The sequence below is a fragment of the Netta rufina genome (assembly GCF_964035555.1).
Source record: "Netta rufina genome assembly, chromosome: 2".
In the NCBI taxonomy this organism is placed as follows: Eukaryota; Metazoa; Chordata; class Aves; order Anseriformes; family Anatidae; genus Netta; species Netta rufina.
In genome coordinates, this window is record NC_140124.1 from 91,761,341 (window position 1) to 91,778,302 (window position 16,962).

The 16,962-nt window shown below is 40.2% G+C and overlaps 1 protein-coding gene across 1 annotated transcript; it reads right to left on the reverse strand.

Annotated features, from left to right (window-relative positions):
* Positions 1 to 37: 37 nt before the first annotated feature.
* On the reverse strand, positions 38 to 16,700 carry FH (fumarate hydratase). The gene is made up of 10 exons (XM_084281517.1): positions 16,545 to 16,700; positions 11,793 to 11,927; positions 10,901 to 11,011; positions 8,370 to 8,546; positions 7,219 to 7,401; positions 6,082 to 6,247; positions 4,044 to 4,247; positions 2,579 to 2,706; positions 832 to 985; positions 38 to 242 (listed from the first exon to the last, which is right to left on the reverse strand). Exons 1-10 carry the CDS (start codon positions 16,671 to 16,673, stop codon positions 100 to 102), a joined length of 1,530 nt encoding a protein of 509 aa, XP_084137643.1. The 5' UTR covers positions 16,674 to 16,700; the 3' UTR covers positions 38 to 99.
* Between the last annotated feature and the right edge of the window lie 262 nt (positions 16,701 to 16,962).

Below are 16,962 nucleotides of genomic sequence, written 5' to 3' on the forward strand. Positions count from 1 at the left end.
GCAATAAACACCACAAAAACACAAAAGCCCAAACTAATCAAATCACATTCATTTTGTTTTATTCTCTTTTAAGTTAAGAACACGTTGATTTTCAGGCGGTCACTGGGGCCCCAGCATGTCCTTGGGCTTGACCCACTGGTCGAACTGCTCGGACGTGAGGAAGCCCAGCTTTACGGCGGCTTCTTTCAGCGTCGTCCCCTCCTTGTGTGCCGTCTTGGCAATCTTGGCTGCTTTGTCGTAGCCTGCAACAAACCCACACGAGCAGTTCAGCCACTCGCAGTTTCACAACATTTCCTTTAGTCATGAGGAAAAAGTAGAACGCTTCATCTTAAAAAATACATTTGCTAAGTATTGCTATTACTAAACATCTCGATTTGCAGAAATACATCCACTAGATGTATTGTACTCCTTAATTAAATTGGTCTTCGTGTAGGTCTTAAAGTCAATCTCCTACTGTAGGTATCTTAAACAGGCCTCGCTGCATTTACATAAACATTTTATGTGACTTTCTTCTTTAAAATAAAATCTCAGACTGCAATCTTTCACTTTTCATTATTATTAGAGGTCAAATTGGGACAACAGGTATACAAATTCTCTCAATCTCCTTTCCTTGGTTTCTGTTCAGAATCATTCCTTTAATGCACTGCTATTCAAGCAGGACGTATCTTTTCACCACTAATAGTAACTTGTGACATTCAAGTAAATTAACTCTTGGCCTGGCCCAGAACTTGGTTCCTAAACACTGTGGTGATACAAATAACGCATGCAAAATAACATTACTGTGAAATATTTCAAAATATTTTGGGAGAAGTTTCCAAGCTTTAAACCTACCTATATGTGGGTTAAGTGCTGTTACCAACATCAGAGATTCACTCATTAGTTTGTTGATCCTGTCAGTATTGGCTTGGATTCCCACTACACAGTTGTCAGTGAAAGATACGCAAACATCTCCAAGAAGTCTTGCAGAGTTTAAAACATTTTTAATCTAACGCAAAAGAAAAAAAAAGTACCAATTATTAAATTCATAAGTTAATAGTTGGACAGTCAGGCACATTTGCTCATATCCAATGCTCCTCTTTCCCCCAAAACTTGCTTCTAACTTGCAGAGAAGTAGTACATAAAATAACACACCCTCCTCCCTCTGCAGGCTAAGCTCAGCCACTCCCATTTAAAGGAATTTTGTGAAAATCATGTAAGAGATGAAGAACTCTTGCCCAAACAAGACCACAGTATGTACAGACGTTTAGTTACAACAGTTCACAAATTCCAACTAAAAAAATACGTAAAGGAATTTAATTCAAGGTCATTTTCTCTCCCACCCCCCAGTACCAATCAAAATAAGACATTTTAAAACAAAGCGTACAGTGATGTCTGGCATTAGCCGTCTGCTTTGACAATCCGTAACATACCAGCTTTTTTGCTTTTTTTTTTTTTTTTTTTTCTCTTGTTGAGGGGTGTCTGTTTCTATCAGAACTTATGTTCTGATATCATTTTTTGGGGGTGTGGGTCAGGGTATGGGGCTGTCAAAACCAGGAAACTAGGTGCTATATGCTTAAGACTTTGTTCAAATGGCAAGGGGAGGGGGAACAGTACCCTAAACAAATAGTTAGGAAGAAAAAAAATGCTGATTATAAAATTTAAATTTTCTTTCAATAATTTCTAACGTACTTAAACAAAAAAGTATTACCAGACAGTATAGGTAGTGTAAAAAATAACATAAGGCATACTGCTTCCCTCATGACTCCAATCTCTAACAAAAAGACAGGAAAATCAAAATTTTTGATTTTGATATATATAATATTAGGATCTTTTCCACAATCCACCTTCATTATCTTTAAAGTATCATCCTACCCTAACCTAATCTACAGTATTCCTTCATCATCTTACACACAGCTCTCCACAATCTTCTGATTTGATCCTACTGTTATATTCTTTTCCTCAATTTCTCCTGTTTTTCATTCTTGGTTTTAAGAAAAAAAGTAGATAACCCAAAGTAGAAAAGTATTATGACTTGATCTGAAAACATTCCAGTACCAGGTGATTTGTAACACTTCATTATCTTGACTTTTTAAAATTAAGTATAGAGAAACAGCTGGTGTATCCTGGTAGAAGCGGCATTTGTAGAAGTGACATCTAAGACTAATCATTTACAATTTTACCTAACACTTGCCAAAAGCATACAATGCTTTGGTAACAGCATGTAACAGATACTAGTAACAGATAGTTTACATGTATAAAACAAGAAAGTCCTAATCTTTAGCTAAAGTAATAAATTCTCTCTGGCTTTGAAAAAAAGTTTGTCTCAGATTGTGGTCCTCTCTCCCTGCTTCCTTTGACCAATGAACACACTTTTTATCTTATGCTTATCAGCATAACATAAGTTCATATAAAAAGACTGTCAGTCCCCTGTCAAAATAACAGTAATTACCATACAAAAGAATAAAATTTATGCTCACTTTTTATCAGATTCTCCAGTGCTTGTATTGACCAAAAATTCACTAAGCGTTTTCCCTAGTTAACTGACTGAATAAATGATGACTTCAGGAGTCCTAGACATTTTACAACTTTTTGAACTTACCATCATGGGCTTAAAAACATTCAGTTCAAAATGTCCATTGCTACCTCCTACAGTAACAGCAACATGATTTCCCATAACTTGGGCTGCCACCATGGTTACTGCTTCACACTGGGTAGGATTCACTTTTCCTGTTTGGGAGAGAAGAAGGTTACCAAGGAATAAGACAATAAATAAATAAATCATTTGTTCCCTCATTTACCAAATCACATTGAACAGAAGGTATTTTGTAGGAGGTAAGGTCTTACTCATATGCTCACCTCAGAAAATAAAAAAAATAAATCCATAAAGGATGTTAAATTCACTGTACTGTTGCAGTAATTCAACTAGGATTTCTTATGCCTTATAAACTTCAAACAAAGTTCGCTGGTCTTAATTAATTTCCCATTCTCTGAAACATGTAAAACCTTCAGTCATATTCTCTTGTTTTGAAAGGGAAGAAAGATTTGTGGAATATAAAGTTTTACAAAAGGCCACCTCCAACACCAGCAGCTGCTTTAGCAATCGACCAAGCCTTGAGAACTGGATTAAATGTGCATGAACTAAGCAGCTGTCACTTACCACAGATCTTAATAGTTATGAGATTATTATCTGTCTTTATTTGAATAGGTAGATGTTTCTGGTAAATCAGTACCAAATCTGAGTCAACTTTAAAAAGTTTCACTTGACACTTAACTAGTTTGTTAAAAGTATTTTGTAACAAAACTATTACACTATGTTTACTTTGTCAGGAAAACAAAACAACAAAAAAAATTCAAGTATCCGTGACAAGAAAGTTTTACAGTTGATTTCGTTTCTGGAATTAATCCTAATAAAAGCATTCATTATCTGCTTCTTTAAAGCAAGACATACCCACAACTTGTTTCTTTCATAATTTATCATACAAGAACATGCTTAGAACAGTTTTAGATGTACAATAGCCATATGTACGAACTTTTTAGGAGAGAGAATATTATATTATACTTTCTTATCCTCCCATAGAATGGGATCATTGCAGCAAAGGAAAATGTGAGTGCATAATTAATAGTTAGGAAGTAAAGACAATTTACATCATGGTATTGCTAATACAATCCATCCTCAACTAGTAGATGCTATAATTATTAGGTTAGACCATGTAAAGCTTGTTTCATAAAGTCTTTACATAAAAACAGTAGTGATCTTGCAATTCTAAAAGAAGGTTTTGAGAAGTATGTTTGTTTTAATATAGTACATGTTTACAGATATTACTCACTTTCATATACTTGCCAACACACAGCTGTGCAAGCATTTTTATGAGCACAGTTCTGGTGAAATAAAGGAGAAGAAAAACTGACAGAAGTGTTGAATGGTGGACTTACTAACATTTGTGTTTGGTTAAGTATCTTTTGGTAAGTATCTTTCTGGACCTTTGGTAAGCTCCAGAACGACAACAACAACAACAACAAAAGACAATTTTTCTCTGATTTTCCTCTGTGTGTTTCCTCTGTACCTGGCATGATACTGCTTCCTGGTTCATTTTCAGGCAGGATGAGTTCTCCTAGACCAGAGCGTGGTCCGGAACCCAGGAAACGAATATCGTTAGCGATTTTCATCAGACTGCACGCCACTGTGTTCATAGCTCCGCTGAGTTCAACTAGAGCATCGTGAGCTGCGAGGGCTTCAAATTTATTTGGAGCAGTGACAAAAGGCAAACCTACAGGAAGGGTGGGAAATATGAAACCAGTGAGACACTTCCATGCAGACATAAAGCAGATGATCTAGCACTTAATTAGCTTAACATAAAATTATATTAACAATATTGTAAGCTACTTTTTCTCTTCTCTAGACATTTCCTCAAAAACATATTTCAAAAACTGATTCAATTCAATACAAAAGGCATAACAAAAGGCGCTAAAATACAGAAAAGCATGACATTTGAGCATCAACCTGCAGCAAAGTTATGAATGTCAAACTTCCATACTGCGTTGCACACAAAGCAACACAGCAGTTTGCTTTTCACCACAATACAAATGTCAATAATCTCTTGCAGGTTAGCCCAAACGTGCATTTATTCTCTTAAATCAAGGTAGTTTTTTAAAATCATCAATTTTAAGGATGTTTTCTCCCAGCTATGAAAATAGAGGTTTTTGCAGCACAGTGCAGACATTAGGACAAATAAAAACTAATTGCGACAGAATTAGCTACTGAAAGATAAAAAAAAGATGCATCCAAGCATCAGCACTGAAAAGGAACAACAAACCAGATGGAACATGGGAAAACGAAGACTTCAGATGCCTGAAACTACAGTCAACAGCTCTGTTTATGTTAATTAAGTCTGCAATTTGCAGCTAAGTTCCACAACCAAAAAAATTTCTTCAGGATCTTCCCCTGGAAGAAAATTCTCAGCAGAATTTTATTAGCGGTAATGGGCATCAGTAAGGATGTGTGCAGGAACACTGACTGTGGGCTGGACTTGTGCCACAAAATTACTGGTCTGAGCTTACTTTACCAGTTCAAACAAGAGTAGTATAATCCCATTTACTATAGGAACAGCAGAATTTCTGCCGTGTTTTGCAGCTCCTGCCAAACACTGGCTCCTGGTCCATTTGCATGGGCTTCTGCACCTCACAGTTGCCAGAATCACTCCAAACTTTCCATTTTGCCTTTGCTTCCTATGTAAGAACACGGGGAACTTACACAGTCTGCTCTTCTTCTTTTGAACTTGTACAACCCACATGTATGGTACACCTAACAAGGGTGAGATGGGACAGGTGCTTGTACAAGCTTCATGGCTTGTACAATGAAGCTTGTACAAGCACCAAAACAAGCCCTTCTCAGCAGCTGCTGTTCATCACATTACTGCTTCCCCATCAGGGTACAAGAAAATCTTGGTCCTCTAATAAGTTGTGAAGAACAGACCCATTAACATAAAAATACTGCTGATAAGCAGTTTTAGATGTTTAGATGTTTAGATGTTTAGACATTAAATTTACATGAAAGATGTACGCATTCATTTTGGTGGCATTTTTAAGACAGATACTGTGACATAGAAGTTTACAATTAAAACACTCAGCAGCTCTGTAAATTAAGTTTCAAGATCTACAAAGATCTTGAAAGCCAGCATCAGAAATTAGACAGCTAACTTTTACTCTTTCACTTGAATAAACTAGTGGTTTTTGGAAGGGTTTTGTTTGTTTGTTCCCCCCCTCTTTTGCAGCAAGTCACTGTACATTAAGAGAGTCAAAGAAACAGAGATCAAGACAGGCATATTATGGCTGGGCTAATAATAGAAGTCTGAAACAGAACCCATCTCCAATAAACCTTACTGGTGGCAGTCACTCTCGCTGCACTGAGCACAATTAGGAAAATACATTGCATGCAAAATCCTCAGTACAAGGCTTACAACATACAACATTAACAGAAAGCTTCTTACTAAAATACAAAAACAAATTGAGACTTGGAGAAGCATGGAAACTGAAAGTTTTAGTGTGAATTTGACTGTTTTCTACATACTGCTTTACTGGTAACTCTGAAATGTCATTCCTCACCCGTCAGTTCAGCCACTTTAGCAGCAACTTTCTCAGCAAAGCCAATTCTTGTGTTTAATCCAGTACCAACTGCAGTCCCTCCAGCTGCCAGCTGATAGACCCTTGGCATGGTTGACTCAATCCTAGCCACACCATACTTAATTTGTTGCACGTAGCCACTAAATTCCTGTGGAAGAATGGAGCATAAAAAAAAATAAAACACAAAGAAGACAAACAGGAATAAGCATATAGAGTTATTTAGATTTTTAACAACACTGCTCATTTACTTGAAAACCAGAAGAAACTGAAATTTACCCAGATGCTAAAAGATATTCTCATTAAGAAGGAAAATTTACATCTATTATAAGCCTGCTCACACAGCAGGAGCAATTACATATAAAAGCAACCTACGTACATAAAAATCTATAACCAATGCATCTTTCTCTTGCCTTATACCTCAGTAACATACTTAGTAGAATCTGAATCCAAGGTAAATCAGATCTCAAATTAAATGAACAAAGTCTCTAGTTACGATTAGTAAATGGCTCCTGGGCTTTGTTCACTCTCAGTCCCCCAAGGAATGCACAGGTAGGCTTCTTACTAACTAAAATAAACACCCACAAATTTTCTATGGATTTTTATCAGTTCCGTTTAAATTAATATCTTACCAAGTAACGTAATATAAGCCATTCTTGACAATATAATAACAAAGATTTGTCATATATATATGATCATGTATTGATCATATATGATAAAAGATTTTTGTTCTAAATACTCAGTAGTTCTGTATGTTGTCAAAACCTCATTTATATAAGATTACAGATTACAGACTAAATCTACCTTGTGTCTTCTGATGCCAGTATAAAAGAAATGTGTTTCATTACTTGGTAATCACACATCATTTTGAAATCATTTATATCTTGCTACCATTAGACATAAAACATGCATGGAAAATTTTAAGAAAATTTGCAATGCAGTTACTCGGAGTACAGCATTCAGAAAACTCCAAAAAAAGATAAAAATACTGTGACTGAGATTCAGCAAGCTACTTAATTTATCTTAAACTATCAACTAATTCAGGTCTCCTCAAATTTGCCTGTTTCCCCAAAAATACTTTTTTTCACCCCCAAGCAAATGTTTTATTTATTTATTTTTTACCTGTCCAAGCGTAAGCGGAACAGCATCTTGTGTGTGAGTGCGCCCTATTTTTATGATTTGGGAAAACTCTTTGGATTTCGCTTCTAGTGCATTCTGAAGCTTCTTTAATCCAGGTAACAACACCTCGTTAACCTCCTGGGCAGCAGCAATATGCATTGCTGTTGGGAAAGTGTCATTGGAACTCTGTGAAGGAATATCAAGAAATTTGTTTACAGACTTTTCTAACCATAGTACCTGTAAGATTTACATGTACCGCTCTATTCTCTTTATTTTATAAAGTAGAAGAAATTAACCACAGAGTAAGCAACTTAGTGGTGTTCCACAAGTCACTCAGAAGAAATAATCAAATCTTCTGAACTCCGGCCTAACATCTCTCTAATAAAATCAAATTGTTATAACTATACCCACAGAAAGTAACTATACCCTCATAAATAGATTGTTCATAACACAACTGGGACAAAAAAAAATAAATTGCTACAGTGGATGGAAGATTTTAAAGAAACTGTAGGTGACTTTAAAACTTCAACATACTGATTAGGTAGTGGTAATTCCATAGTTCCCAAGCACAAAAGATCAGGAAGGGATGCAAGCAACTTACTGGCTCAAACTTCAACTAATCTGAAGAAAACATTAAGAGTGAAGTATAATAAATGTGTACTAAGATGCCTGGGGAAAAATATTGCCAATTACAGGACATTTAGCCAATTTATTGTTTTTTCTACGTGCTTTATGTAATGTAGTAGGGAGATAGCAGCTACATGTATTCAGTGTCTAGTAACTGGATCTATATTTAGCTTCTTTAAAACTGGCTGCAGGAACAGTGGTTGTCACCAGGCCACTTCTGCTCACTACAACCTGTATGAATTCATCTGTCATAGGTAAGGTTCAGAGTTTTTAATCTGAAAAATTCATATTGTCACTGAGCAACATTTCAAAGTTGATTTAATCTGAAAAACCTGAAACATGGAAACTTGTCAACAAGGCTGTAAACAAAACTCACTTTTCCATATATTTATATTTTCCCAGATGTTTGCACATGTATTTAAACATATACAAAATTTATCTAAACAGTGGCTATAGGAGAATTTGAAATTCACAATTCAAAAAGAATAATTTTGACATTAAAAGAAGTATAATGTGAGAATAATGACCTGACTTTTGTTAACATGATCGTTTGGATGTACTGGGATTTTGCTCCCCAGCTTGCCTCCCATTATCTCAATGGCTCTGTTGCTGATGACTTCATTGACATTCATGTTGGTTTGAGTTCCAGACCCAGTCTGCCACACCACCAGTGGAAAGTGATCATTTAATTTTCCTTGAGCTACCTATAACAGAAAATGGGAGAAAAGAGCTGTTCTACTGGGAAAAAAATAATATGCAGCATAAATGGAGAATTTTATAGTTATAACTCAAATAGTTTTCCATTATGTTTATAAATTCACAATGATTATACGTATAATTACACTAGAATAATTAAGAAAAGATGGTGTTGTTTATACTAAATATTTAAAGGGAAAAAAAATGTTTGCTATGCTTTTTGAAGACACTAAGTTCTGAAACACACAGAAGTATACAATTTAATTTCCTTTTTTTATAGTCACAGAAATAAAAGATTAAAACACGGTCCTTTAGGTTATCTATTCTTTTTCCCCAAAAGATGCAGATGATTTTAAAAGTCCAAAAACATCTCCTCCTTCCCAAATTTTAAAGCAATTCAGATTCTAATCTCCCTGTGTGGGAGCAGAGGTAGCAACTGCTGGTTCTCCCTTCCACAGTTATTTGTTCAGGTTAAGACATTTTCCTTCCCTGGGAGATGTTATTAAGTAGTTTCTAAATCAGCACTTAAGGTGCTTCAGGGTACTGATTCAGTGTTGTGTCTCCTTGAATCATGAGCGTCCTTTGGGTATCAGAAACATCCATTTTCTGTCTCCTTATCTGGTTACAAACTTCTCATCAGCATGGGTGCCCTGCTTTCTCCTCAGAAATCAAGTTCAACAGCTGCACAGTTTCATCACTAACAGATAACAACTACACAACAATTTGAATTTGAGGCATTCAGAAAGTCTTTCCCTATGGGAAATGGTGTCCCAGAAGAGGTATCTTTGTCAAAGGTCAGTGGGCATGCCCGTGCAGCACATGGTATTTGTATAATTAACACTGACATTTCTCCAGAAATGAACAACACATATGGGAGGTCCAGACATGTTACAGACATCATATTCTGCATCAACAAAAAGAGCTGCTGCAATTAAATAGCTTCCTTCTGGAAGGCATGTTTTCCCTGGGCCTACATGGCTTTAAATTGAGGTTCCTAAAAAGAAGTCATGACTGTCTTTACTGTACCTAAATTATACCTGAACTTGTTACAGGCAAATGGAGCGTATAAACATGAAAGAAAATCACACAGGCCTAAAAAGATTCATATGTATTGACTTGCAGATTACCCATGGGAACAAGGTCCTTACCAACTACTAATGCCTACATCACCTTACATCTTCTGTAGGTAAGCTGTGACAACTGCTGTCTTAGATCAAGACAGAGTAACAGGTAGGAATATTGTCCTGTTTGATCCCTGTTGAACCTTACGTGTGTTTGGAGATTTTTTTCCAAGTATGTTTACAACTGAATCAAAATCTGTGCTCTTAAGTATCACCCCCATGGATATCGACCTGAGAAAAGCTCAGAATGCAAACCAGGAGATCAGTTGTCACAACTCTGAGGTGAATAACAACCTCCAGATTTTCAGGTTACATCGCAGTCCTCCTGAAATCATATTCTGGAGTTCTCCAGAGCTCCCGGTGCTTGGGATTCATGGTGCTACAGATGGCAGAGAGAGGACGTGGCTTCTGCAAATACTGAAATACTCAAAAGCTTTTGAAGAAGAACAAAGCTCTGTGCCACAATGCTTCTCGCTAAACATATCTGTTGATTTATGCAAAGCGGCACACACGGTATTACCATACCTCAGTTTATGTTCATTCATAACTCTGTGCATTTGGGAGGCATTTATCCCGAGAAAGAGGAGATGCCTCACATCATGTCCTCTTTAGCTACAAAAGTGATACTTCCAAAAGCACAGATTTACTAGTAACCTTAAGTCTGAAGAGGAAACAGACCAGCAACAGAGAAACTGCTCAGACTGCAGATGGTCTTCATGCTACAGAGATGCGATGGATTAACAGATTGGAGACTTCCACAGAGGAAAAGCTTTATTTGCATGTCAGATTTTGCATTAGCTGAATGACCCAAAATTCCATTCCCTTCCTAGACAATTTCACAGAATCACAGAATCACAGAATTTTCTAGGTTGGAAGAGACCTCAAGATCATCGAGTCCAACCTCTGACCTAAAATTTGATACTGTTTATCTGGTAAGAGTCATCCCAAAGACCCTAAGCAAGTAAGCAGACCTAACAGTGAGGAAAAATTACATTTTTTTTAAATAACTTAAACACCAAAATGCATTGGAACATTGTATTCTATAATGTCTAAAAGCATAGAATAGTAAAACATTAAGTAGAAGATTTCTGAGTCTGAAAAACAGAGTTTAATTATAAATGCTTTGTTTGAACTATTTGAGAAACCCAACAGGTCTTCCCCCAGCCTTCAAACAATATTCCCACAAAAAGCTAACCAAAAATACAATGTCAGTTCTAGTATTTTCAACAGTTCATTCTTACCTCGTCTGCTGCCTTTACAATAGCATTAGCAATCTTTGGGTCAAGACCATAATCTTGATTTACTTCAGCTGCTGCTCTCTTTAAGATGCCAAAAGCCCTTATAACTTGAACCTGAGACATAAGAATGAGTTTAAATATCTTTGTTTTTTTCTCCAACAAAGGACATTTAGAAACCCATACTGCAGATCTAGTTTTAAATCAAACTCCTGACTTTAAATACAGCAATAGTCCATCAAGCAACCAAGGGGCCATCTAGGGCAGGACCTGTGCTCCCATTGTAAGTAATATTCACCCAAGTAGTACAGAAAGCTGTACATCGCTCACCTTTTCCTTCCAAGTCCAGTTATGCTACATGTATCAAGATGGACTACATGCATTAACATGAACAGAAAAGAAGATCTAGATCCATTTCCAAAATAGCATTTTTGAAGGCAAACTGGCTTGTATCAGCACAGGCAAAACCAGTGCATGACAAAGTTTGCTCTAAGTTTGCGTGACAACGTATACTCTAAGCCCAGCCACAAGTGAAAAAGCAACTTCACATTAGCCCATGCTACACCAAACATCTTCAGTAACCAACTGCATAACACTAGAGTGAACATAATTATACATAATTATATAGGGAACTACTCTATTCATAGCCTTTGGTCTTCAGGAAATTGAAAGACTTCTATTCACCTAATTAAAAAAAAAAAGAAAAAGAATAAATTAATTATTCTAAAGCTATATCCGATTTATGTAAATTTAAAAAAAACTACCACAGATCAGTAACTTACAATGAAATTAATATCTTTAATTGCCCATTTTCCCAGCAAAAGACTAAGAAAATGTATTCACTCACATACGAATTATACTGGAAGAGAATAAATGAGCATAGACTTGAATTACTTACTGGCATCCTTTCTGAAACGCCTCCGATCTTAAAATTCATCGTAGATCTTACAGTCTGGGCACCATAGTATTTGTCACTTGGGACCTTCAGTTCACCAAAAGTATCATATTCTATCCTAAAAGACTCTTGAGTGGACTGTGAAAAAGAAAAAAAAATATGTACATTTAAAACACCAATAAACAGCATCTCTGTTTTGAAAGGAGACATGGTTAAGAAAAAATGCACAATAAGGAGAAAAAAGATAACAAAGACACACAGCTGGTCATAGGTATTTTTCTAATTATATTCTCAAATTTTAGATGTTTTTCTAGTGTGAATACCTGTCTCACTAAAAGAATCACAACTACAAATGTGTAGCCTAGCAGACCCGCTGGTGACAGGCAGCACTGAAAGACTTAGGACTTTGGCTGCTCGCTGTATGACACAAGTCATGCTGATAAAGACTCGATTTCTTCTGAAGCCTTGGCAACTCATTTTACATTTACAGAATGTACAAACTTACAAAGGGGCATGGCAATGCAGATGGCATCCACCCAGCAACACGCATGTAACAAAACCCTACCTGAAATCCACATGGCACACCTGACAGAATTAAGGTACTGGAAGGGAGCAACTAATCCAATACCTAGTTACTGACAGTAATTCTCACCTTAAATCCAACAGACCAAGAAGACAATTTCCCTAACCAAAGTAGCTGAGCAACACGAAGAAACTGCATAAAGGTGTATTTTGTGCAATATTTACGTAAGGCAAGATTTATGCATCACACATACACCTAGCATGCATTATCAGCTAACATAGCCAGAAGTAAATTAAGTTGAGGTAATGAAGAGCAAATTTTTACTTTTTTTTCTTTAAAAAGAAGAGAAACAAACTATTCATATATGACAATGCAGTCACACTCAAATGCAGCTCCACAGGGTATGGGACTGGACATGAAGCAGTCAAGAGCAGCTTTACTCTTCTTCTCCCCAGATTTCTGTCAGCAAAGCCCCAGTTTGCTGTGAGAAAGATGTTCACTATTCCCCACAACAGGGGGTTCCCTTCTTGCACAGTCTTCAGGAAGGGGAAGAAGCCTTTCTGAATTCTTAACCATAGATCCCAGCTTCATAGGTAGGATGTATACGTGTACAGTGGTGAGCTCTGGCCTGACAATGACCCTCAGGTGTGAGTCCTTGGGATAACATCAAGCACCGAGTCAGTGATGCAATGTGGTGAAGGAAGAGAATCAAATGTTAGGAGCTAGGAAGAAAAGCAGATAGAGGAAGAAACATCTCTGTGCTATCGAAGTTTATTTATATTTTGAAAATTTTGTGCAGATTTGATGACTTTCATCTCAAAAAGCGTGTTACTGGAAACTGCTTGAGGAAAAGGCAGTGAGACTGATCAAAGGTGGGGAACAGCTTTCTTAAGAAGAGTAACTCTGCAGTTCAAAAGAGAGACAACTTGGGGACTGAAGGAAAATTGAGGTCAATAAAAGCATGGGTAGAATGGCAAGAGGTATTAGCAGCTCTCCGCCTGCCTCTTCCAGTCCAAGAAGCAGACGCCACACAGCTAGGAGAGCAGGAGCCACGCTCAGGCCAAGCAAAAGCAAGCGTCTCTTCTCACAAGGAGCAGACCACCACACTTGCCAAGTGATGCTGGGGATGCTGAAGGAAAAACTGGCCAGGAAACGAGAGGAACACCACAACACCGTACTGTTCCTCACGTTTCTTGTCCAGTTTTACTTGCTCCTCCTTTTGTGGGTCCCTGTGTGTGTGCAGCAGCAGAGGCTGTGCAGCAGCCTGCCCAGCTCCGCGTCGCTGCGGATGGCCAGAGGCAGGTGGGTGTTTTTGCTGCCCTAAGCGGTGTTCCCAGAGAGGCCCTGCCTTTGGGTACACCAGCAAACACGTACCAGACATCGTCCCTGCCTTAAGAGGTTCTCCTGCAGAGCAGGTGTGTGTGTGACCCAAAAGAAACTGCAGCCCAGCCCAAAGGTAGCTGGGCTATCTCTTGCATTGCTGTCCTGCTCCCCTCACCTCGCTTTTCACTCTCCCACAGACACTGACCCCACAGGCACACTGAACTTAGCACGGAGCAATACGCCTTCCAGACAAAAAATGCTAGCAGTTGCACAAGTGATTCCTCGTGCGTAATTCCAGAGTCAACAATGGAGAAACAGAGATAAACAGGAGCCAGGAGATATCAGTACCTCCTAGTTCAACAACCTTTTAACAATGAAATCCTGTTATTAAATATATATATATATATATTTCCCTACCCAATCCCTCATTACACACATTTACAGACTCTCATGAAGTTAACGGGGTAAGCCGCTAGAAGCTGAATGTGATTTGCTGATTAAGAGGGACAAGAAATGCTAAGAAAAAAAAAGTAATATTTTTCATCCGTATTAAAGTAACTGAACTAAATTCTATTACTTAACTATATTGAGTACTCAAAAACGAACAATAATTAGCATCAGATGTCTTAAACGAAGGCAAAAACGACACAAGACCAAACAAAACTGTACAGAGAATATCATCACAGAATATCCTGAGTTGGAAGGGACCCACAAGGATCACTGAGTCCGACTCCTGGCTCCTCACAGGTTTACTCAAAATTCAGACCGTGTGACTGAGGACATAGTCCAAACACTTCTTGAACTCCGGCAGGCAAGGGCCACCGTCGTCTGATATTCACCCAGGCATTACTCAGGGTTAAGCCCCTATCTGTGCAAGTACAGGGGGTATCACAGAAATCAGCACAAGTGTCTTACAGATTTCAGCCTGGCTGACAAACATAACAGCTTGCAGAATTTGCTGTCTGCATTTTTAAGTGAAAAACCACCACAATCACCTCGAGCACATTGTGCGGGATGGCATCCAGGCGGGTTTTGACTATCTCCAGAGAAGGAGACCCCACAACCTGTCTGGGCAGCCTGTCCCAGTGCTCCGTCACCCTCCCAGTAAAGAAACGCCCTCATATTCACCCTCTTGAGTGGCTCTAGGATCTGTCGTGGAGCTGTTCCTGCAGCCATTCCCGTAGTCAGGAGCGCGGAGCACAGCGGTGGGACAGCAGCAGGGCCCTGCCAAGCCTCCCCTGTCTCTGCCACAAGCAAAGGCAGCCACAGGTGCTTGCTCAGGCTACACCCCTCAGCGCAGAATGACCATCCCTTATAAACAAATCTTTTCGTTTTTAACAGGCCCAGGGAGTGCTCTGCCCCCCACCCCACCCCCAAATCCCGAGAGCCCATAGTCCGAAGCTCACACAGCCAGGCAAACACAAGCCTTGCTGCAGGGAGCTCATCAGCTGGAACCGACTGCTCCGTAATGGGCCAGAGAAATTCAAGTAAAAGAACATTTGCTGCAATAATCCTTCCTGCGGAAAGTTATGTTCTGATTTAAGGATGTGGCGACTTCTGGATGTAAGTATTTCGGTTCAAATAATTTTTAGCATGTCAAAAGGGATCTTGAAGAAGCAGCAGAAAATGGAATTTGCGCTCCGTAACTCTCGTTTGGCACATGGACAGCATTTTAATTTTTGGAAATAAAAAGACACAGCTTTCCTGTAAGAATTCAAGGTCTGTTGGAGTTCCCGATGCATGGAGGGACATTTTGCTGTAACATCTGCTGTTATTTAAACCCCAAAAAACTAACGATGCCTAAGCACAGACAGGTCGCACTTCTGCCCGGCAAAGCTCGAAACGCCTGCACTGACTGTGAGCCTGCAGCCTTTCAACAATTTGGGGTCTTCAGCAAGCAAACGAAGGCCACGATCTCTAGTTCCTTCTTAGAGGATGTCACAACAGAAAGATTAAAAAAGGCAAACATCCAACAGGCCAACGGCGTGTGAATTACACAACCTGCTTTGAAGCCAGGGTTCCTATAAAGGCACGTTTCACTCAGCATGCAGCTTGTTTTGGGACTTCCTTTTTTTTTTTTTTTTTATGCTATTTTCTGTCCCACAATCGGCATGACACAGCAGGAACTAGCATTGTAGTAAATTTTACTACAAGCATCAAATCCCGAACACCCCACTTTCTGCTGGAATTTACCCAGCAGCCCTTAGTTACCTCATTTTTTGGGGCAAAACCACAGGGGTGCACCCGAGACTGAGGCTTCATGCAGTATCCTAGCTGTTAATATTGAGACCCAAGGTTGCTTTGGAGTATCTGGGTTTTATACTGAGCAGCATGCCATAAGCACGTCCCCCCAGTGTTTCAGCCCCACGGTCAACTGATTGTACTTAATGATGTAGGGTGCATTTCGGAGGTCACAGATCACCGAATTATTGAGGTTAGAAGAGACCTCCGAGACCACCTGGTCCAACCACCCCCCTCCCACCAATGTCACCCACTAAACCCATGTCCCCAAGCACCACGTCCAGCCTCTCCTTGCACACCCCCAGGGACGCTGACTCCACCACCTCCCTGGGCAACCCAGATTTCTCCCATTTTTGCAAAAACACGTCTTCTTCCTGCTCATATCATAAGAATTCTCAGAAACCGCCCGAATTTATTTTTATTTCCACAGAGCCCTCAGAAACCACACGAATTTTTATTCTCATTTTTCATCCGCGGAAGCAGCAGGGGCTCTGACAAACCCCCCTTAACCCCTTTTTGGGACGAACCCCCCCCCTTTTGCTCAAGGCCGCGGCCGTGCCCGCCTGAGGCGGGGGGGCGGCGCGGGGCGGGGCCATGCTGCGGGCGGCCGGCGGCGGCAGCTGGAGGTCACCGCGCTCCCCCCCCTCCCGTCCCCGCCCGGTGCTCACCATGGCGGCCCGCGGCGGCGGCCCCCAGCGGGAGGCGGCGGCGGAGGCGGGCGGAGAGGGGGGCGGCGGCGGGGCGCGGAGCGCGGCTGAGGCGCCCAGGAGGCGGGCGGCGTGCAGGGAGCGCTGCATCCTGCCGGCCGGGGGCGGGGGGCGGCGGGCGGGGAGAGAACCGCCCCGGACGGGCGTCAGGAGGGAGGAGGAGGAGGAGCCCTGCTGAGGAGGTGGATGGAGGCGGCGGGGCTGCAGCCCGCGGAGAGGAGCCCCCGCAGGAGCAGGGGGTCTGGGGGGAGCTGCCGCCCAGCCGTGGGGGACCCGTGCTGGAGCAGTTTGCTCCTGGGGGGTGGATGGATGGACCCCGTGGGACGGATTAGGTCTTGAAGAGCCCCCTCTGCCCTTCCCACCTGAGCAAGACACTTGG

What these genes read in the sequence shown, in the direction of transcription:
- FH (XM_084281517.1), bottom strand. Translation starts at nt 16,673, where the DNA reads ATGCAGCGCTCCCTGCACGCCGCCCGCCTCCTGGGCGCCTCAGCCGCG. An exon ending in TTGTAAAGGCAGCAGACGAG is followed by an intron (nt 8,547 to 10,900) that starts GTAAGAATGAAC and finishes TTTCTGTTATAG; the next exon opens with GTAGCTCAAGGAAAATTAAA. An exon ending in ATCATGTTAACAAAAGTCAG is followed by an intron (nt 7,402 to 8,369) that starts GTCATTATTCTC and finishes ATTCCTTCACAG; the next exon opens with AGTTCCAATGACACTTTCCC.